The sequence below is a fragment of the Nyctereutes procyonoides genome, unplaced genomic scaffold (assembly GCF_905146905.1).
Source record: "Nyctereutes procyonoides isolate TBG_1078 unplaced genomic scaffold, NYPRO_anot_genome, whole genome shotgun sequence".
NCBI classification, from domain to species: domain Eukaryota; kingdom Metazoa; phylum Chordata; class Mammalia; order Carnivora; family Canidae; genus Nyctereutes; species Nyctereutes procyonoides.
The window spans coordinates 27047704-27072018 of NW_026575146.1; the positions used below are offsets into that span (position 1 = coordinate 27047704).

At 34.8% G+C, this 24315-nt stretch overlaps 1 protein-coding gene across 2 annotated transcripts in view; it reads right to left on the reverse strand.

Moving 5' to 3' along the window:
* The window catches only part of TBC1D32 (TBC1 domain family member 32), a 209355-nt gene that overhangs the window by 159118 nt on the left and 25922 nt on the right, over positions 1-24315 (reverse strand). For both annotated transcript variants that reach the window (XR_008662516.1, XM_055310422.1), the window contains exons 4-12: positions 23709-23889; positions 18036-18104; positions 15289-15414; positions 12282-12360; positions 12078-12181; positions 11924-11985; positions 11196-11340; positions 8729-8788; positions 2212-2302 (exon numbers count right to left, since the gene is read on the reverse strand). Coding sequence is in view for 1 of the 2 variants with exons in the window: in XM_055310422.1 (XP_055166397.1) it covers positions 2212-2302; positions 8729-8788; positions 11196-11340; positions 11924-11985; positions 12078-12181; positions 12282-12360; positions 15289-15414; positions 18036-18104; positions 23709-23889 (917 nt within the window). In the remaining variant the exon portion in view is untranslated. The remainder of the gene's footprint in view (positions 1-2211; positions 2303-8728; positions 8789-11195; positions 11341-11923; positions 11986-12077; positions 12182-12281; positions 12361-15288; positions 15415-18035; positions 18105-23708; positions 23890-24315) is intronic.

The following is a 24315-nucleotide window of genomic DNA, read 5'->3' on the forward strand; positions in this document are numbered from 1 at the left end:
TCAAATAGTCTAATAAGTATGATATGGGTATATGGATCGGGAATACTGAAAAGTGGCAGACTTAAGAATTTCAGTCACCATACACATATATATAATTTTAAACCATGAAAGTAAATGGATTCCCCCAAGAGACAACAGGTAGACTAAGGTAAGAAAAAAAGGTCACAACCCTTGTGAGTACATACATACATAGAAAAGAGCTTTTCCAACAAAAGGAGGATTCCTCATTCGAATGAGAGAATCCAAAAAAAGAATGGTACAATGAAGATGAGAGGAAGGATCAACAGAGACAAAGACTGTAATATTAGGACAAGAAAGAGGCGAAGTTGATAATGGGAAGATCATGGAGCACTAGAAAATGCCTCATTTCTGTTGTTGAATAGTGAATAAGTAGTAAAGAAATGGGGCCTGGGTGTATTTAGGATGCTTAGAAGAGTTTTCTCTGCAGGAAAGCAAAGAGGTAAAATACATGTGTACTGGTTCAGGTCTTTCTTTGAAAGATACACAAGGAGGTTCAGAGGATGCAGGAGAAGTACCAACAGAAAGGGAGACACAATAGCAAGTGAAGCCATGTCCTAGTTCTAAAATGGAAACAAAACCCAAAGAATGCCAGAGGTGAACAAAATCAAGAACAAAAATCAATCTGGAAGGGATTCCTTGGTGGTGCAGTGGTTTGGCGCCTGCCTTTGGCCCAGGGCGCGATCCTGGAGACCCGGGATCGAGTCCCACGTCGGGCTCCCGGTGCATGGAGCCTGCTTCTCCCTCTGCCTATGTCTCTGCCTCTCTCTCTCTGTGACTATCGTAAATAAATGAAAAATAAAAAAAAAAAAGAAAATCAATCTGGAAGAGAATACCTCTTTAGTGCAGCCCACAGAAAAGGGATATTGATAAACGCATAAAAACAAGCATCTGCATGCTCAGAAACAGGACATTTGGGGAATTCATATCTGCAAAGTTCCACTTTTCTTAGTACAGTAGGATGCAAGTTCTCCTCTTGAGAGAAAAGTGGGCCAGGGTAAAGCAAGGCCCTTGGTAGGCCAGGTGAAAGCTTGCAATAGCTGTTGTGGACACTGAAGAAAGACTATCTAAGAGGATGTAACACAGCTGCTATTTTTAGAAAAGTAGGTATGAGCACTAATTGCCTTACACATGCTCCCTACTCAATTTCCCGAAGACCAGAGAGGATGAGAGACTGAATTGATCTAAAGAAAAGACACTGCAGACAGGAAACTCTGAAATGAAAAAGAAAGAACAAGGATTTTTGAAAGAAATGGCAAAAAAGAAAAAAGAAAAAAAGAAAAAAAAAAAGCATGAAGCACTCCAGGTCTTCACTAGACAGGGAAGAGAGCAAAGCCATGATGCCCTAGTAGAAAGATAGAGAAAAAAAGCACTAGATATGACATTTTAATATCAAGAAGTTTTAAAAATCCATAATTTACAAAGGATATACAAACTTATCCTTATGTAAATTTAGCCTTTTCATCTTAAATAAATTCTGGCTTCTGTACATCACCCTCTACTACAAAATACTAGTTTTGAAACCCACTAATTATTGGTCTTTGACTATTTTTCTTGCTTGAGTTAGATAAAGAATTTACCTAAGGATAAAAATATAAGATCTTCATATTCTCAGAGAACTTACTATTTGCTTAAAGTGACATAAGAGAATGATAAAAGATTAGCAAAGTGTACAGACATTGGTATGCAGAAGAATCTGGACTATAAGAGAAGATTTACTTTAATTATTCCTGAGATTCAATAGAGTGACTAAGGCTAGATTATGAAACATCTAGGATATTTTAGCTCAGACAGGATAAGCAGATAGGAATCACAGGGTGGGGCATCCAGAAATAAAACAGTATTTTACAGAAATGTTCCTCCTCTTAAAATGTATAAAGGACAATTTAATGACTAAATACACTAGAGGAAAGAATGAGCAGTATATTATTGTAAAATAACAGACTAGGACATATACTCTAGCATAAATTGAAAAGCTACATATGTAGGGATCCATATGCTAATACATTAATTTCAAATGTACAGTTGTTATTAAAGTCATCACTGTGGTGTGTCTTTTAAATTTGTGAAAATATTTTAAGTTAGCGGAAGTGATCTAATTTACCATGCTACTGACCGTTAAAAAACAAGTTACTAAGCTATTAGTAAAAGGTATCATATTTAAAAGTATGCAACAAAGAAAACAATACTTACCACAATGCTTTGAATGATTCAAAATCTCATTGACTTTCATGGCTTCACACAACTCAAAGTACTGAAAACACTGCTGAACTGCTGTAGTTATCTAATAAAATAATAACTTATTAATTCTAAAAATTTACAGCCCCCAAGTTCAAGCAGTAAAAAAAAAATAATAAAGTTCTAAAATTATGCTGGAAAAATATTTTTAAAATATTTAAAATAATACCTTTCTAGACCACTGAAGCTCAGCTTCCTCAGTTACATTTTAACTATGGCATCATTCTGGGAAACACCAAAAATACTTGTGGACCAACAATATTGCTATAACGTCCAGGTCAATGGATAAAAATAAATACATACTTCATACTTTATAATGAAAGAAGCAAAAATTCCGTGACCACAACTTTAAGAACTCCCTTGCCAATATCCTCAGTTCCTTTTCCTTTGCCTTAGAGTCTTTTCTTCTTATCTAGCCAGCAAAATATAAACTAGATCAAGCCTTCATTTCCATCTCAGATACCAGAATTGCTGAAAACTGATAAAAATCTCATAATGCAAAGAACAGTGACAATAGAAAATGATCTCCAACTGCTACTGTACCGAGTCATTCCCCTAAGAGTCTCCATTCTACCTCCTCCCATTCTTCCAAGCAGACTTCAAATCTTCTCCCCTTTCCTCTGCACTTACTTCCTGTATATGTCCTCTCATTCTAATTCTCAAAATAGAAGCCACCAGTGACAGAAAGATTGATAATTGTTAAGACTGGCAATAAAGAGGTTGTTGGTGACCCTGAAAATATCAGTTTCAGGGGAGTCTGGGAATAAAACCAAACTGTAATGAAAAGAAATAGGAACTGAGAAAGTAGAGGCAGCTAGTATAACTTTCATTTTCAGGAAAGCTGGATGTGGGGGAAAAAAATGGCAACAGCTGGTATAGGAATCTTAGAGACAACACTGAATTCTTTCTCAGGTTGGAAGGAGATGATCATGTTTAGATGTTATTGGAAAAAGATGAAGATTGTGTGGAGAAAAGAAAGTTCATAGTTTATTTGAATGGCCTCAGTGTCATACCGAAAAAAGTTACTATGGCAGGCACATCATAACAAAGGCCTGCTTACAAGGTTGGACACTGACTACCAACTGGGAGCTTATTTCAAGGGGAAATTCCAAGAACTGATACGAAGGGCTCAGTACCTAAGTAATGTATACAAACAAGGTGGTTTATACTGAACGCCTGCTTTCCTTCTGGGAGTCTGAAATTCTGGTATGCGCTACGCAGAAGATACCTACATGATCAATCCCCAATTAAAAAGGGGAAGGGACAGAGTCTTTAATGAGCTTCCCTGGAGGACATTCCACATAAGCTTCTTGGACACTTTTTTCTGTCAACTCTCCTCTTTCTCTCCTGCAAATCATCAAATCTGAGGGGTGGTTTTCGGGATATCCTCCCATATCTATAGATCTTATCTAAATTAAACTTTAGAGATCCAGATCAGTATGAAACTGCCTCTTGAATAACTTGATCTCAAACTTCTAAGACCAAACCTACCAAATCTAAAGTTATTACCCTTCCCAACTTCTTCCTATTTTCCTCCTACTGTGTTACTTATCTCGATGAATTACATTAATCACTCAATTAAGTCCTCATACATCCCCCATTTAAAAAACCAAGTCTTCTACACCCTATATTCTAAAAATAAAGGTACTCCTGAGTCCATATATTTATCCCAATTCATGCTGTCACAGCCTAAATTAATGCTTCCATCACCTTTTGCTTGGATTACTTGAAATACTCTTCATATTTTTGCTTCAACACTTCTCCCCTATCTCCACCTAGCACCTTTAAGCCATTTTCTAAATTTTCCAAAGCCCAAATATGGCCACTAATCAGTAGCTCACCGTATCTCTAGGATAAAAGCCTATCTCCTAAATTTGACATATTATATATGTGTTATTCCTCTTAGATACCTCCATCCACAGCCATACACATATGCACAAACACAGAGAAACAGATCAACCCATGTAAAAATCAGTCACCAAAAGCCAATTCAACACATGACCAAATATCCAATTCATCAAAAGCAAATTCACTCAAAATCTCACTAAACCAACACAGTTAAATCTGAAACACACTTGGAACTGACATTTACAACAAACTGAACATTTTTAGTTATAAAAGGAAAAGGACTAAATATTTCCCTTAAATAGGCCTATTTTTATTATAAGCAGGCCAACTGTCATAGTCCCAATTTAAAGTATCCAAGTAATTTTCAGAAAACACCATCCCATCTACTTAGTATTAGCATTCAGAGAACTAATTCTCAGGAAATTTCCTGTGTCGAGTCATAAAATATGTAGTTTCTAAACATGCTTTGTGTTTTACAATCGCTAAGCCTTTGAACATCCTATTCCACTCCCCTGACATATTTTTCTGCTACAACCTTAACCACACCACTTCTCTTTTCCAGGAGAACACCTGCTCATTAATAATAAAAAAAATTCCACACAATCCTCATTAAAGAGTGATTGTTCTATAAATAATAAAGGTCATAACCAGATTTAGATTTACTTAATAAATCAATGACAAATCTACATAACCACAATCACAGGTATCTGGAATAACAAGTTTAAAACCCTGTAAATCAATATATGTCAGTGGATCTCAACAATATATTCCTGAAAGCCAACCACCAGTGTTAGCTCCGTGCTTCTGAAAATAAGCCAAGAATAGACACACTCCAGTAAATATATTTGTAAAAGCCAGTCAGCAAGAATCTCACCTGAGTTGCCATCCTTCCACAATTGATATGAACCCCCTCTTGCCTCTGAAGCCCCACCAGTTTCTGAGTTCTAAGCTTCCCCAAAACCCTGTAAGATTAAAAATCTGCTTTGCCTAACTTAAGCAATAAATTCAGCTCTATATGTTGTTTCAGATATTCAACAGTGGTCTTAATCCTGGACAAGTCTAGTGCTTCCATAAAGATGACTCTGAAGACTCCCACTTGGTAGTATTCCATAGGATCCTCAAAGAAGAGCATTAACTAGGCCTCCCTGAGTCCCAAACTCTGATGGTCCTTCAGATCTGCCACCATAAGTTGGTCTCAGTGATCTGAGCTTGGACCTGCTTCATTGACTATTCACTGCTAAACTTTTTAAATTTTTATTTATTTATGATAGTCACACACAGAGAGAGAGAGAGAGGCAGAGACACAGGCGGAGGGAGAAGCAGGCTCCATGCACCGGGAGCCCGACGTGGGATTCGATCCCGGGTCTCCAGGATCGCGCCCTGGGCCAAAGGCAAAACCGCTGCGCCACCCAGGGATCCCCTCACTGCTAAATTAATTTTAGTATATTAAGATTTGTAATAAAATAAGTCTTTACAGAAAGTAGCCTTTTGTTTTGGAGGGGCACTATTTGGTAAGCATTTTTGCTATTAATCAGCTTATTCTTCTGTGTTTGTTTTGCTTTTGTTATCTATACAGTCTCAACTCCTGTTTTATTTTGGTTTATCTTGCATCTACTGAATATATAAAGGAGAGCTCCATAAATAGCATTAAGAAGCACAGTCTAAGAAGTGTCTAACCTAGTCAATCAAATCCTAGTCAGCCCTGAGATTCTTGGCTACTAGCAACAAATTCATGTAAAAGTAACTAGTCAAACTGCCTTGCAAGCCCTACAAAAATTCCACAAGGCTACTCCGATTAGTCAGTTCATGTCACTGATCATATACAGTCCCTCCCTAGCTTCTGCATGGTCAAAACCTGAGACATCATTCAGAAGCTCATATTTTTGCCCAAAAGTATAGTGATATATTTGATATTTGTCATGAGTTTTTCTAAATCTAAGCTGCAACCTCTTCCTGATAGAAATTCTACTTCCTGGATGAATTTATTCTTACAATCCTAGTGCTTACACACACGGTTAATTGGTAAGCAAGATAACCAAAAATGACTTAGAACAATTACCATTATGGGGAACTTCTGACATAACAAAATAATGCTTAACAGAAGCTCTAAATTAAGAGACAAAAGAACAAAGAATAGTCAGCTTCTCTGAGAATTCAAAACATTATATCAAGATGGTTTCTTTGAAAGACTATTTATTTCACTTCCATTCAAACCTTCAGAAACCCATTTTCCTTACACCCATCCCCAACCAGCTTTATCTTCACTCACTTCTATTCCTTCCTCCTCTCCTTTGCTTCTTAAATATTGCTACCTTTTATTTAGAAAAGGATAACAATCACAGGAAAAGGGACACACTCAGGAGAGGAAAAATCACATATGATATCCCCTTTAAACTGGGTCAGGAAGCAAAAGTATAATAGAAAAATTTAAACAACAGTCTAAAGAATCAAACTGAAGGTTAAAGAATGATTTTCCTCAACCCCAAGAAAACAGAAATTTGCTGTAAAATTCAGGATTTTATTTGATATTTATTCTCCTGCCCTATCAAACACATATCAGCCAGTATATTTAATTGCTAACCCCTAAGATAGAGGAAAGGCAGGGGAGAAAACTTTAAAAATAGGGTATGTGAAAAACCAAGAGAGAATTTAAACTCTAGTTGTCAATATTTTTTAAATGACTTTGAGAAGGCAAGAAAAAGAGAAAATACACTACATAAAGCTATTTCAGAAACCATTCCCTTAAGGGTAGATTGGGCAAAGAATGAAGTTGTTAAAAATAAAAGGTTAAATATTTATGCTAATAGCCAAAATGCCTTTCAACTAGTTCATGACTTTATGATGCAATGGAAATAAAGCTCTCAACTTTCTCAGCTCTTAAAAACTGACAGCAGAAAAGTGCTATCAGAAAGTATGCAGGAGAAGCTGTAGGAACTGCTTTAGCAGGTCATCCTGCCAAACACCCCGCTATGATTAAAGTCCTTATGCAAGGAACAGTTACAAAGCAAAAGACAAATGCATGCAATGGTTTTAAAGTTTCCACTGTCCATGCACAAAATCTGATCTTCAATTCTGAAAAGTGGGGGGAACAGAGTTTGTATCCATTTTCCTCAATCTTTCTTTTCAAAGGCTGGGCCAAGATTACTTTAAAATTTATACATACACAAACACACATACACAAATCTTTTGATATTTTTAAGTTTAGGAAAGCTCTTTAAGAGAAAATGAGGTTTGAGTTGAAACCTCACGCAAGTCTGGCCCATTATGCACAGGAAATATCTGATCCAGTTGTAAAATATAAAAGTTGTTTATAAGAAAGTAACTATTTTTCAAACTAAACACTGATTATGATATAATTATTAAAAATGTGTTCCTTATTTAAAAAGTTAATCTATCAGAAACATCTGCAATACTTCCACCTGGGCCCCTGTAATAGCAACAGTGAGTTATATGCATGACAAACCATGGGAGGGTGAGTCATCAGGATTTTTCCTCCTACTTTCTGTATTCTGACAAGATCAATCTATGTTCATATGGCCTAAATCTTCAGTTCAAATAGGAATGGGAGAGAAATGAGATGTGGAAGGACTTCATGTCATAAAAATTTTAAACATTAGGTTTTTTAAAAATACATTTACTTGAGAGACAGAGAAAGAGAGAGGGAACACGCATGGACCCATGTAAGTAAAGGGAGGGGCAGAGGGAGAGAGAGAATCGCCAGCAGACTCCCCACTGAGCTTGGTGCCCAACTCAGGCTCCATCTCAGAATCTTACAACCCTGAGATCATGACCTGAGCTGAAACCAAGAATTAGTTGATTAACTGGCTGAGCCACCCAGGCACCCCAAATACTTACTACATCTACTAAGAAATTCCCACTCTATTCTTCAATATCCCTCTCTTCTCCTTCCTGAAACTCAATGCTCTCGATTCTCAAACACAAAAAAATATATTATTCTTCCATTTTATGTTCTACTGCACTCACTTAGAAGTTCATTACTCTAGGAATATTTCCCTTCTCCTTTTAAACTCAAGATTCTAACTACATAAATCATATTTATCATTTCAAAGTCATATTAGAACTTTTAAAAATATTCTTAAAAATCTCACGTCATGTTTGTCAATTGTTATTAGACAATTTCTTTTCAATTTCTTTCGATGCCTTTACACACTAATAGCAATAAATGCAGAAAATTATGCTAATATATTTTACAGTATTAGTTTATATTGTGTATAACTTGAATTAATTTTTGTAAATGCATTTATCATTCTGAGTTTTTCATACAACTTTCAGTCAAAAGCATGGGTATATTTTATAAAACCAACTATCCTATAAACACCTGACCTGAATTAAGTTACAATACTTAAAATAGGGCCTATCTCAAACTAGCTTGTTAGCATCCCAATTTACTATGTAATTATGGATTTCCTAATTGTTATCCTGACTATAATTTAAATTTCTATTTTTATCCTTTTATGTCTCACAGAATGGAAGTTTTAAAAAATCACATAAAAAGAGGATTGTATCATCAACCAAGATAATCATCATTCAACTTTGCACATTCAACTTTTTACATCGTATTTTGTGATATTATTTCTCAACATAAGGACAGAAACAGACTTACCAGAGATTTATATTTCTTTTCTAGAAGTCTTAGTACTGCAGTTCTGCTATAATATGCATGCTAAAATTAGGAGAAAACGATATTTAATTTAATATTCAAGCCATCCCATTCAAAGTCTATTTTTCCTGCATCATTTCCAATAACATAAATTACCAAGTTTTAAATTATTGTAATCAGTACAAACAGGTTTTTCTATGTACAATGGATTATGAGCATAGCAATCACAAGAATGCAAATGATATGAAAAAACTATGGATCATTTATTAACAGTAGAAAAATACTCTTTCCCTCAATTGCAACCAGTTTCTGTGCTAAGTTATTTTAAAACCATTATCAACAAACATATCTGAAGGAAAGATAAAAAAGTGGAGGCAGGGAGATCACAACCCTCACAATGAGGAGGACCCTCTGCTGTCTACATATGCAGAAGTTTGCCCAGCATGAAATATTCTAATGGAACAGTATCTTAATCATTTTCTGTCAATCATATATTTTAAGTGATTCAAAGTGCCAAAAATAATTCCCTCCTTAGAGCTGAATATAGTAGGATTAAAACAGGCTTTTTATGCACTGCACAAAGGGGAGATTATACATAAATATTACTAAATTATATTAGATATCACTTGTTTTCAATGTAGTTTCTTCATTTTATGTAACACAAATTATTAAACAGTATTAAACTTGGTAAAAACTATCAGAATTCTGGGAAATAGAGTTAATTAAATGGGGTAGCAGTTAACTGAGGGTTAATAAAAACCCCTTTGTGTTTTAACCCTTGTGGCTTAAAATGTTTTCAAAAACTAGTAATCCTTTTTTCAACTAGACCAGTCACTATACTACATCCCTCAGGCCAAGTTCAGCTGTCACCTGACCTGGTATATAAAGTTATATGGTAATAGTTACATACATTCAGTTATATATTGTCTATGGATGCTTTTGGGTTACAATAGAATTGAGTAGGTACAAAGACAGTACAGGGCAGCCCCGGTGGTGCAGCGGTTTAGCGCCACCTTCAGCCCGGGTTCTGATCCTGGAGACCATGGATCAAGTCCCATGTTGGGCTCCCTGAGTGGAGCCTTTTTCTCCCTCAGCCTGTGTCTCTGCCCCTCTCTCTCTCTCTGTCTCTATGAATAAATAAATAAATCATATTTTTAAAAAATTTAAAAAAAAGACAGTACAGCCCATAAAACCAAAAATTTACCAGCTGGCAGAAAGTCTGCTAACCTCTGACTTAAAGGAGAATAGGATAATGTAATGAATTTTCATTAACACTCAGGAGTTGATTTTTTTTTAAGAATTTTCTATTGGTTAGTTTTCTGATATCTGCTGCATACTCTTGAGAATCAAGTACTGACAATAAAAAATGTTAAGTGAAAAAATTATAAACAGAATAGGATTTGTTAAAGAGCAAAACCGATAAAAGTGTATATAATGTACCTACATAAACCAAAATCTTGATAGTTATGCCTCTGTTGTAGAAATTTAATTTGTGCTTTTACATATATTGCATGTTTTCTACAATAAAGGTACAATTTGATAACTAAAAATTAAGAAGAAAGTATCAGATGTAAGAAACAAAGGGTTCAAGTTAATTAAATTGAGCAAACACTTATCAAAGGTATACAATAGAGGTCAGTAAGGGCTAAGCCCTAGACCTAACTGTGTTTTGGTTAATTGGGCATTGTTATACAGCTTAGATAACAAAAGGCAAAACAAAAATAAAAATAAAAATAAGCCATCAATGAGGTAATGTCCAAACTCTATCAAGCAATAAATACACATGTTGCTGCTTTGCGTGGCCAGTCATGGCCCCACCCTCCTCCCTTCTCCATAGCAACAAATACATAATGCCTGGCAGACCAGTTTAGAGGAACAGAGATGTGAGAATAATAAGCCAACAGTGCTGCAGCTACTATCACACAGACCACTCTTATTCCACAGCAGATGAGGGAGGTGACAGCCTAAGGGTCTTTCTTAACTCCTAAATTAGTTTCAGTTCCAGAACAGTAATGAGGTCCACTGGAAATCACCAGCATTTAGGCATTAAACATTTTCCAAACTGGAGGTTCAGGAGGAAGCAAATGGAAGGATATTTTTTGACAGACTTCCTAAGTCTGAGGAAAAAAATGAAGATTGAACTCATGTTCTACCGTACGTACCTTAAAAATTTGAAGCTTTTAAACTAAAAAAGACTAGATTTTGGGTAGGTCATTCAGCTTAATAGATTCAAATGAATTATCATTTAAAATCCCATTCTAACTCTGTCGCTTATGAGGTAAACAAAACTAACACGTCAGTAAATGGGGTACTAATACCATCTATCTTATAGACTGTCACAAGATTTAAAGGACTAACGTATAGAAGTGATTAGAACCCTTAGCACACAGTAAAAACTGGAATTTTAGCTATTTTTTGAAACAATACAGCAATGCACTGAAAAGTATGAAAACATTCCATTTTTCCTTACCATCCACTTTTTGAACCACACAGCCTTGGTATCAACCAATGCAAAAAAGTAAATCGGATCCAAATTCGTTTGTGAGACAAGATGGCTCTGGTCATGTTTAACTGATAATAAGGACAAGGTATTCTCCACAATTTCTTCCATATACCTTAAAGTTTGGGAACAAAACAGTTTTAGAAAAAAACGAATGCCATTACACATACAACAGCATCAGTGATATAATTTATATTTATAAAATAATAAAGTAAAAATTTTTAGAAACAACTTTTTTTATGTTTCAAGCAAATGGTAGAAATGGGATTCACACCCAATTTTTTTCCTGCTTTTTAAAAAATTCATGTACTTTCTACTTCACCACTAGCTCTACAAACTTAACTTTCTGTTTTAGACTTACAATTGCACATACAACCTTATTAAAAAATTTTAGAACTGAAAGAAAAAGTTTAAAGAACACTTAAGGAACTTACCCAAACTAGCAAAGACCAATAATAGAAGAACTGGAGGCAAGACTACAACAACCTCATTTTGCTTTGTTGTGATAAATATAGGGTATAGAATGATATTTGCATAGAGCCATTCATATAGCTAAGCACAAATATGAAAAGCTAAGTAAACTTAATTCCTTCCCCACCACACAAGTCAATTAAGACTGTCTTTATTATTTTTCCTTGTGATGTACATAGGACAGCAACACCCCTATATTTCATATTTGCATAAATTAGGAAACTTACTTTTCTGGATGACGAATCCAGAAAGATGGAGCCTCTTTCTGATATTCATTTAGAAGACGAACCTGAAAAGCAGTGTGTAACAGGTCTCAAAAATCAGGATTCTTAAATATAGAACTATTTAAATTTTTTAAAAAAGCATATAGCAAGTGAATACCTTTTTAAGTAAGCAGATCACATTAGGATTACTTATATCTATACCAGTCGAAAGAGTAGGAATATGATTTTCTCTAGAAAGAAAGTATAACTTCAAATATTTAGCTGAAAAGAAAAATTAAAAATATTATATTATTTACAGTATTTTCTGAGAAGTAGTTTCCTATCTGTTTTCTTAAGCACAAAAAAAATGTAATAAACATACCTAAGCTTGTATAAATTTCCTTAGTCATATGTAATGGTGAAAGAGTAAATGTCTGTGCATAGAATTTTAAAATCCGGTCCTATGGAAATGAAAAGATTTGCATCAGAGATTCTTACAAAGATAGAGATTAAAAAAAAATTTCACATAGTGAAAAACTTAGAAAATAAACAAAATAAACCATTCAGAAACATGAGGGGGAATGTACTTATAAATAAGAGAACAATCTTGTATTGAGCAATAAAAAGTAAAATTGACCAAAACCACATGGGAGGGGAAAGAGTGAGGTTTGATGAGTAAGCTACAATAACAATATGAAGGTATGAAGAGAAAAGTAGGAGTCCTATATGGTTAAAAAAAAAAAAAAAAAAAACAGCCTGGGTGGCTCAGCCATTGAGCGCTGCCTTCAGCCCAGGGCCTGATCCTGGGGAGCCAGGATCAAGTCCCACATCTAGCTCCCTGCATGGAGCCTGCTTCTCCCTCTGCCTGTGTCTCTGCCTCTCTCTCTCTCTCTCTCTCTTTCTCTCTCTCTCTCTCTGTCGCTCATGAATGAATGAATGAATGAATAAATAAATAAATAAATAAATAATAAATAAAATCTTTTAAAAAAACAAAAACAAAAAAATATATACTCCATTCCTTTCCAAATCCAGCATTCACTGCTTTTTTAAATTGCTTACAAGGGTAGTTTCAGTAATTTGACATTCAGGACTCTAATATTTTGCCTATTCCCAAGAAAAATATTATTTAACACATTTTCCAAATTTACATGATTAAAATCTAAAATAGAAACTATCACAAGGTAAATGAATTAAATGTTAATAGACATAGCTAGAAAAAATCGTTGGCCCTAAGTAGATACTTACAAATGGTAGCTATCATTTTAATTATACCAACTCTAATATTGGATGAAATTAATCCTAACAGTGAAATTTAACATCTCATTAAAGAAAAACCTAAGATTTCCTCAAGTGTTTTATTCTGGGCAAGACAGGGTGGGGGATGAGGGAGTGGTCGGGGGGAATTAATCTTGCCTATATCAAATGTTAGCATAATTTTCTTAGAAAAAGTGGTTACACAAATAACTAAAAATTTCTAATAACCCAAAGGAATTCCTACTGAACACAGGATATTAAATATTTTGGAAAGTTAATTTTTATAGTTGCAGCAATTGGTAAGTATCTGTCACACTTTTCAAATACTATATGCTTCACTCAGTTACATGCAAGAGTCCTTTAGAGTAGGAAATGAAGAAACAGAATCAACCTCAAGAATTTGGATCATGCATAAATTCAAAATGAAAAGAATGCCACACTTTGTTTTCTACTCCAAAATGACTGGTTCTATTACCATTTCCCCTCTACAACAACTTCTTCCAATTTTATTAAGCATTGACAATACTTTTGCTGAATAATCTATAATGGCTCAACAAAGCCACTTACATTGACCTAATATTGACTTATATTAGGATATTTACTATTTATAAAGTTATTGCATAATTTTTTAAATAATGAAAGGAAACCTACCTGACCACTTATTCTGTCTTTGTTAAGAAAAAAATAAAGAGAAATTTACAGTTGCATTCCCTTTTAGAAAGCCTTAAAATGTTAAAAGTAACCCTGAAATATCTTTTTCCCTTCTGAAGTTCTTGGATTATTGAGTTTTTACAGAGGTCTGCATAATCTTCTGGTGTAAGGTTGAAGTGCATACCAGGTATTAGGTAATTGAATACATTTTCTCCCCTTATAAAAACAATAAACCACTTGTTTCCAAACCACCTCTGTTTACCAGTATAATTATATCTTCATTGATGGAAGAATGTCATTTTTAACAATAAATGTATTTAATTTTTTTAATGTATTAATATTTTTTCCTACTAGAATGTAAGTTCTACAAAGGCAAAGACTTCTGTCTTGCTCAGTTTGTTTCCAAAATCTAAACTAGAATGCTACACATTGTTAGTAATCAATACATATTTGCTGAACAGATAGCAAAATTTAACTGTAGTATTAATATCTTAAATTCTGTACAAAACACTGTAACAATTTTACTGCCAAATTTTTCTTCATTGACACATCAATAAAGAAAAAGACACTCTAAACCTAGATTTTCATTTAAATATGAATATAGGATATAATAGGATTTTTTAAAACTATTTTTAATTTATGGATTTTTAATTCACATCAGTGATTGCCAATATCAGTGATCAATATACTTTTTAATATAATCTTACTCATGTAATAGTATTCCAGAGAAGTTACAGGAGAATCATTTTTTACAATCATTTCTCTACTTACTTCGTAATTTTTGGAATTTTCTACATTTGCTTCATGATTCATCCCAATTATCTTCTAAACTTAGCTTTAGTTTTCTTCTCTTTTTAAGCAATTAAACAATCTCTAAATAAATACTTAAATGCATATAAAGAAAATGCTGGGCAGCCCCCGTGGCGCAGCGGTTTAGCACCACCTGCAGCCCAGGGGGTGATCCTGGAGACCCGGGATCGAGTCCCCACATCGGGCTCCCCGCATGGTGCCTGCTTCTCCCTCTGCCTGTGTCTCTGCCTCTCTCTCTAGCTGTGTCTCTATGAATAAATAAACTTTAAAAAAAAAAAAAACCTTTAAGAAAATGCTTATGATTCAGTTAGAATAAATTCTAATCATTTTAAGTTCAAATTTTCATATATCATGAATTCTTCTAAAATGCTTTAAATAGTCTTTTAAAATATTTTTCAATTCAAAAACAAGACACAAATACTTGGATATCCCTTTACAAGATAAAACAAGGTAAAATGTAACAGTCTACTCTTATTTGGCCAGTGAAGTGTGACACTGGGAATCTAACCATGAAATAACAAGTTAATACCTTTAAAGAAAAGCTTCACAAGTCAAAAGCTAAGATTGAAATTCCACGAATATTAGAGCTACTATTAAAGAAAATCATTGTTTCTTATAGAATGGTGGGAAAAATTTTTTTTAAAAAAATATATTTCTTTAAGCATTTTCCTTACACTAAACACAGGATCAGGATCTGAAAGAGACATTGTCAATTTTTCACAGAGTGTAGTCCAATTTTCACAGTTCAAAACATCAGATGGCGGAGCTGAACATAAGGTTTGCAAGGCTTCATATCTCACCTATAATTTAAAAAAAATTTATTAATACTCAGCCACTAGAATACCAAAAATACCCCAAATATTAAACAATGAAAACAGTCTAGATGATTGCTCTAAAGAGCCAACTGACAAAAATCAGAAGTCCTTTTATAAAACAATTTTTGAGAACTCATTTTTTTAAACTAAATGTTACCCAGAAAAAAAATACGTTGTTATTTTACATAAAGCAAAAACTAAAACCTCACTGTTGGAGATTCTAGGTCACATGTCTAAGTGAAAGAGGAAGGATGGTGGCCAAATCCAAATCACCGGGCAAGGTTTTCCAATGGCTTTGTCCCACACATCTTTCCTATTTAAGCAAGCACCTATAGGTGGTCCTATAGTTTGAGAGCCTTAATTTTTAAAACAGCCCCTGGTGAAGGATTCCCATTCCAGAATATAGGAACAATTCTAACAAAATAATTAATTTGGACTAGTTTTTGATGTTACACCATATTTTCTGACCTTCTAATCACTGAAGTAGAAAAAGTTAACAGTGCGATGTAAAATTGAATGTCTTTATTTTCACAGAAAGCTTACTTCTTAATCATTCTTTGCAAGATCGAATCAGAATTCACTTAAAATAGTATGACCCAAAGGCAGTGAAAAATAGCTCTATTCCAATCATCAATGGAACAAGGCTTCTCCCCCACCACTCTCTGACTAGTCAGTAATAACACTGATTCCAACCTGTTTCTCAAAATCTGGTTGTTTCTCCAGTTGAAATAACTGAAACCTAGTGGTTTAAAAAGGGCAAGAGGTGGGGGACAGGAGAGGAGAGGAGACACAGGAGAAGATAAGACCTTAGGAAACGAGACCTTCTAAATCAGGGTATCAAGTTTCAGGTGAAAAAGAATACACATGCACTTGAAAGTGTCTATATATTCATATGAAAGAAGAACTTCTAAATATAACTATATTTGTGATAGGGACTGGGGGACTATGGAGAGATTTCCGAAACATTAAGTAATTTCTCCTTCTCAGTTAATTTTTAAGACAAATCCCAGTAACAATTTAGGTTTCTGGGACGCCTGTGTGGCTCAGTGCTTGAGCACCTGCCTTTGGCCCAGAGCATGATCCTGGAGTCCCAGGATCAAGTCCCACAACAGACTCCCTGCATGGAGCCTGCTTCTCCCTCCGCCTGTGTCTCTGCCTCTCTGTCTCTCATGAATAAATAAATAAAATCTTAAAAAAAAAAAAAAAAAAAAAAGAATTTAGGTTTCTGAGCAAGTATAGATTTCCAAGTAATCCACCTAAACTGAAGACAGTAAGATTGTCATCATATAAAAGTCAAGTCCCATTTCTAATATCTTTTGAAATATTTACTAAGAACCTAGAAAATAAATCAGAATGTGAAATGCTAAAAGTTATTCTTTGACAAAAACAAACCTGTGGGAGTGTATCATAACTATTCATTTAGTTTAAAATGAAAAGTCAAAAATCATTTCAAAAACTGAAACTAATTGGCAAAATAGGCACAAAGTCTTAGGTACTTAAAATCCTATTTTCTATTTCAGACTCACTTAATGAAATAAGAACTTGATAATCAGTAATTTACATAATCTTAAAATATAAACAGGCATGATTCAATAGAAGTGCTTCTTTAAAATCTTTTTCTTTTTTTTTTTTTTTTTTTATTTATGATAGTCACACACACACACAGAGAGAGAGAGAGAGAGAGGCAGAGACATAGGCAGAGGGAGAAACAGGCTCCATGCACCGGGAGCCTGACGTGGGATTTGATCCCGGGTCTCCAGGATTGTGCCCTGGGCCAAAGGCAGGCGCTAAACCGCTGCGCCACCCAGGGATCCGTAAAATCTTTTTCTAATAAATAAACACACATGTCGAAGTTGCTCACATTTTCCAGAAGCAGAAAGAACATTAAATGAAGACCGTTTTTCTTCAAGGAAATCACTAAAGCAACAGTCAAAGAACAGTATGGGGGACAACTGTTTATAACTTTATCCCTTCAGGGGCACCTGGGTGGCTCAGTGGTTGAGCGTCTGCCTTTGGCTCAGGTCGTGATCCCGGGGTCCTGGGATCGAGTCCTGCATCAGTCTCCTGCTGGGACCCTGCTTCTCCCTCTGCCTAGGTCTCTGTCTCTCTCTCTTGTCTTTCATGAATAAATAAATAAAATCTTAAAAAAAAAAAAAAAGGGGGATCCCTGGGTGGCACAGCGGTTTGGCGCCTGCCTTTGGCCCAGGGCACAATCCTGGAGACCCGGGATCGAATCTCACGTCGGGCTCCCAGTGCATGGAGCCTGCTTCTCCCTCTGCCTATGTCTCTGCCTCTCTCTCTCTCTCTCTCTGTGTGACTATCATAAATAAATAAAAATTAAATAAATAAATAAATAAATAAACTTTATCCCTTCAAAACTGAAACTAGACATAAAATTTTCTCCTACACACCAGAAGAATGCTCTGACAGCCTCCCTTACTCTGTGACCTTTCAAGACTGGAAAGTCTAGCAGGGATGCCAGTCTAGGAGCACCACGATAATAAAGGCCGATCTTCAAGAGAAACAGTCAGCTGCTACTGATGAGAACCTAATATATTATAAATATATGCACGTGACTGAACTTGACAGCTATCCTCTAAACCCACCTCTTTAGGTTGCCCGGGATCCAACTGGTCCAAAATCAATTGTAATTTTCCTTGACAAAATTTGTAACTCTGTAACATAATTGACAGAACATTCATTTAGAAGACTTTTTTAGAAGTACTGCTATAAATTATTTTTTAATATAATTCCAAGCGCAAAATGCATTCGGAGCAAGAAAAGGGAGCAATCTATTCTGATTTGGCAGAAAACTTAGAATTTGTTTCCCAAGGCATTTATATGGGAGCTGAATGTCTCAAGAGAACAGCATACTTCATGTATATGAAAATGATTATTATTTGCTGAGCAACTGCAATGTGTAGTACACTATAAGATTCAAAAGATGTAAAGCCAAGATGTTTTATACCCAGAAATGTGAGCTGAATGAAACAGTAAGATAAAATAAGAAAGCACCTAGGTACCCTAGGTAGGCATGGCTATGATGCTGCTTGAACATTTGTGTCCCTTTTTCTTTTCTGTACTTTTCCTTAGTCTTTCTCCATGCCTCCTTTTTGGTGAAAAACTCCCGAGATAAAAGCTTCCATCTAGAAAAAAGTTTATAGCACACCATAAGCTACTTTGGAAAAGGAAACGGTCTTTTTCTTGCTGAAGGCAATTTAAATACGACTAATATCTAAAATAATCATCTAAAAATAAAACTTCCATTAAAATAATAGCTGTCATTTATTCCTTTTATGTAACAACCCCTATATGATCTTTATTCACAAGGGCTGAAATATGGAAATATGAAAACTGAGGTTAAATAACTGCTCCAAGTCACCCAGCTATCAGAACTAAGATTCCCATCCACATCTTTACTACCTATACTCTTTCCTGAGGTGTTCTCATCTAGTTCTTTAAGTACATCATGATGACTCAAATCTCCATCAGCCACTTCATCTCCAAAGTTATATATAATTATCCTTTCAACATTTCCATTTGGATGTCTAGTAGGCATCTCAAACTTAATATGTCCAAGACAGAATTCTTGATTTTATTCCAAACCTGCTCCTCCCTCAAACTTCCCCATCCTCCTAAATGACACTACTCCACATCCAGATTGTTTACTAAGATCAAAAATAGGAGTCAATCTTGGTTTTTACTTTCCCTTATTTCCTATACCCAACATCAGTAAGTCACATATGAGAATCTTGGTTCTTTACTTTCCCTTATTTCCTATACCCAACATCAGTAAGTCACATATAAGAATCCTCAAGTTCCACATATTTTAACTCCAACTACCCCATACTTCACTGATGAAACCTTAAACCGAGGCACCATTGCTAGACAAGCTTTTTCTCCCCCCTTTAGCCTGGCCCTTTTGCCTCTCTTATAAACTTGATTTCTTCTGATCCTTCCACTGCTATCATGACATTTACCAGATCATTATCTAGGTCTAAAATGTCTTGCCATCCAACTTACTAAAAAATAAGTATAGTGTCAAGGACATGAATCTTAATTGGATAGATAAAGTTTCAATCCCCGAGTCAATCTTAACTAGTTATGTGGCCCTGGAGTCTTTAACCTCATCCTCAGTTTTCACATCTACCTCCCAGTGTCACTGGGAAGGATTAAATGGGTAAGAATTAAATGGGGAAAATTATAAAGCCTTTTGCTTTGTTGTTATAAAATCTTTAAGTTTGAAGTAAATTTCCTGTTTCTCAGGAAATTTTTTATGAGAAAATATAAAATAACTGACTCTACCTACCAACTAACTATTCAAAATCAAGCAATTTAAAGATGTAATTCATTGATTTCTATAGATTCCATTCTAATCCAGCCTCTTTTCCAATACTGAGGCATACTCTATAACAACTCTGATAAATGGGGAGCCAGACATTATTTGAACATTATCAACTACAGCAAGTTCATATTTGGTGAAGCAACTAATATGATGTCAAAAGCACCCGTCAAAAAAACTTGACGGGATGAGCACTGGGTGTTATTCTATATGTTGGCAAATTGAACACCAATAAAAAAATAAATTTATAAAAAAAAAAAAAGAATCGGATGCTAAAAAAAAAAAAAAATGAATGCTAAAAAAAAAAAAAAGAATTGGATGCTTAACTGACTGAGCCACCCAGGTACCCCTGTAAATTGCTATTCTTAATGTGAGTTTTATATATACTGTTGCTGTTTAGGTTGTTTTGCATTGAACACATTTAGATTTCTAAGTACCATGAGATGATTAAAATGATCTGACCCCGCAAAAAAAAAAAAAAAAGTATTACATAACTTTTAACAACATTCATTTACTTAAACATTCACTGTGACAAAAGCCTTTGTTCTCTAATCTCATGTGCAATACTCTAGGCAAGCAACTCTTACTCTCTAAAAATGGTTTTACCTTTTATTTCACAAAAATGATTAAGGCTAATCAACATGATGATCCTTCAACTTACCTCCTCTTCCCTCCCCCCCAATATTATCCTGGTAAACTCTTAATCAAATTAAAAGATCTTTTCTTAGTCTTCAGGATTGACTTCTCTCTATCCTTCATTACAGCTAGTTAACCATCACTTCCACCTTGAAATTCATCCCCGTCTTAAGTTCCTACCCAGTGCATTGTGGTTTGGTACCTTCTTTTCTGATCCAGCCTTTAGTCTCTCCTGGCCCTCTGAAAATGTATTTCCTAAGGTCTCACCTACTTTGGTGGTCCTAACCTTTCTACCAAGTGAATCCTGCATTTGAAACCACTTTTTACACCACTGGAATACCTTACTGGTAGCTGATATTCAAAATCTTTAAAAAAAAAAAAAAAAAAGGACCTCTCCATATTCTTCTCCACGCCTAACCTTCCTCCCTAATCCCAGGCATGGCTTATGACACCATGGTCTTCCTACCATCTCAGCTTGAAACCACTGCTAGACTTCTGACTCTATTCCCCTCTGCTCTACTCACCCCAAAAAACTTCAATACTCAAGTTTAATGTCATACCTCTGTAGTAATTCTCACATTAGTCTCTTTTTATTCCTACAAAGCCTCCTTGTTCAGGCTTTCTTCTTACTTCAACTATTAAAATAGCCTTCTAAGTTCTCTCCCTACAACTGCTTTCTCACATGCTCCTGCCCTCTGTACACAATTATCAGTTAAAACTCCTCAACACACTTTTTCTGTTCAGAAACCTAAAATGATTGCTCTTTTCTTGCAAAACAATCCAATTTAGCTTTTAAATGCATTAATTTATTTCTCATATATTTATTTGGCATCATACTGTCTTTCAGATACCTATTATGTAATTAATGTACCAGGCACTAAAATTTTATAGCTAGGAACAATAACTAAGGTCTAATCTCTGCCCCATAATTTGGCCTTAACCTACCCTTCCAATTTACTCCCCACCAACTCTTTGTTCTAACCCTTCACATAAACAAACTATTCAGGTTACCCAATAGGCCACATTCCTCGCTGCTTTATTCCTTGTTTGAAATACTTTCCTCTATAGCTCTTTGATATTCTTAGTTATAAAGACTCTTCTTTAGATTTCCCAGGATGCATTATTTCTACCTTACAACTCTGTTATTTATGTACATAACATCTTCACAATCTCAAGTAAGCTCCTTGAAGAATGTATACCTGATTAATCTTTTCACTTTGGCAGTGCCTATCATAAACTATTACACATAGTATATACCCAGTACATATATATTAGGTAAATAGACAAAGAGTCGAAATTCCTCAAATTCATATTTGCCTTTTCTCCCAGATTAAAATACATATTAGAAAAGCATAGCCTGGGGGTGTCCAAATCTTGGGTTAGGCTCAGTTTATGATCTCAGGGTTGTGACACTGAGCCGCAGTCGGGCTCCCTCTCCATCTGCCCCTCCCACTTGTGTTCATGTGCTCTTTCTCTCTAAAATAAATTATTTTTTTAAAAAAAGCATAGCTCTTAATAGGTATCTGACTGGAGTAGCCTCATTAATCTACTACCCTTTAATTATTTATCATTTAATTATTAATTATATTCAGTATCTTCTTAAACATAGTATATACTATTTTTAAAAATGTTATTCAAGCAATGAAAATTTTTTGTTACAGTAGACATCAGAATGAACCTAATGTCTTCCCCAAAGGCTACCTATTTTTTTAAGGTCTTTTTGTGTGTTACTGTGCATCAGTGGACTGACATAAATTTCCATAGCAACCAACTAATAACTTCTTTAATTGGAAAAAGTAGATAGTGTTTTCCATGTAATAGATATTTGTTAAGATTTTTCAACTGTTCTAGATATTTCTTAGATTGAAAATTCCTGAGGGGAGTAGTATTTGCCAACTTTATTTGTAAAGTAACACAAGACAAATCTGCTGGTGATATCAATACAGGCAGATACTTCCAAAGGAAGTTTTTTAAAACATACTTACTTATGTTAAAAGATAAGCAAATAATTTCTGAGCACATTCCAAGGAGAAATACCAAGAAATAGAATTGAGTGAAAATCTAAAATGTTTTTGGTCTGAATACTTGGGACTTTTTAAAACAAGTAACAATGCTCCAGTTTTTTCCTCTTATTGTTCAATTTCAATGTAAATGGATGGTTCATCAAATAAATAAAGTATAATCCTGTAAGTACCCGGAGTCCTACAGTCTGTTTTTCCAGGCCTTCTTTGATCTGAAGCAGTTCCATAAACCTATTGAATAAAACTAAACTAAAATCTCTGTAACCCAGCTTCTTCTAAAGAGTGCATCCAATAGGAAATATTAAGGTCCACAAGGTGAAAGAAATTCAGTCTTTCCCATTTCCTCCCCATCACATCAGAAAATAAACCTCAATCGCTCTCAGCCTTTTGGCTAAGATCAAGGGTAGAAAATAAACCTGACTTGTAAAATTCAAAACTTAGCACAATCTCTCCTGAGCAGAGCAAATTTTAAGTTCTGCTTTAACAACTTCTAAACATATTTCCTTCAAAAGTGCAGTCTCAACTATGATCAGTATGTGTAACTTTTTCACATTTCACCCAAACTCCCCAAATCCCTTTTTAGTATTTGGCATCTCTTACAGCTATGTCCTCACGTTAGCATTAATTAGATGAAAATATTTCATTAAAAATATCAGGTAGGATTCACACAAAGGTCAGAGAGACTCCACTTGGCCTGGAAGTTTCTGTGGGGAAGTTGATGGTACATGCATTTAAGGCTCTAGTCTAACTAGTCTCTTTTGTCTTCTACTGGGACTAATCAAACCAGTGGCCTTTCTGCTAGCTCTGCTCTAGCCAAATGACAAGGATTCCAATAACCTGGAAAGAAAAAATGTAAAACCTCAAATCTTTGATATTACAAAGAAGCTTAATGTTTTAACACTAACAATTCACAGTGACTTTCATCTTAGAAGATAAGGAAAATGTTTTATTCCATATTTCATCTGTAATATAAACTTTGATTAATAAAAATCAATCAGGAATAAGATGCTTTGTTTAAAGCTTAAGCAGATGTTTCAAGCATTATTAAAAAAATCAATTAGTTTATTTTCATACCTCATTAAGATTGGTCTCAGATATAATGTAATCATTCACTAAACATGATTCTAGAAGATACTATTTCATGTGCTCAATTTTTAAGATTAGGTAATTTTATTATTTTTCTTCTGAATCTTAAAACTGGAAAGCAGAAAAAATCTGGCTAACAAAGAATGTATTGAAGTTACTGATTATTAAATGACATAAATTAAAACGAAACACACCTGATTGAATGATGAATCACTATCAGAGCAATTATCTGTGCAGTAACTGTTGTTGCTTTTCTCCTTCTGAATTGTTTTTTGCCTCTCTTGATTTCGTATCTCATCTTCTTCAAACTTGTTAATCATAGATTCCACCACTACCATCATGATATTCTTCAGGGAATGCATCATTTCTTTGTATCTTTAAATTCAAAGCAGTCTTGGTAAGAGTAAGAATATTAGCACAAATTAAAACACTCAGCTAAATTAAACTACCTCATTTTTTTTCTGTGAAGTTCCTTTAAGAGCACAATTCCAAAGAGAAAAAAATATGTCAGTTTTGGGCTTTCTTTTTAATTTTTCATGAGAGACACAGAGAGAAAGGCAGAGACATAAGCAGAGGGAGAGGCAAGCTCCCTGCTCAGGAAGGCAAATGCTCAACCACTGAGCCACCCAGCTGTTCCTATGTCAGGTTTTCTTAAAAAACAATGGCACAATGGAATTCATACAAGAGGAATAAAAATTAATTAGGATTCTAAAATGTGTGTGATTTCCCAGGCTTCTTCATCTGATTACATGAACCAAAGTAGTAAAATTAACACAGTATAAAGCAAGATGTTCCAATGGC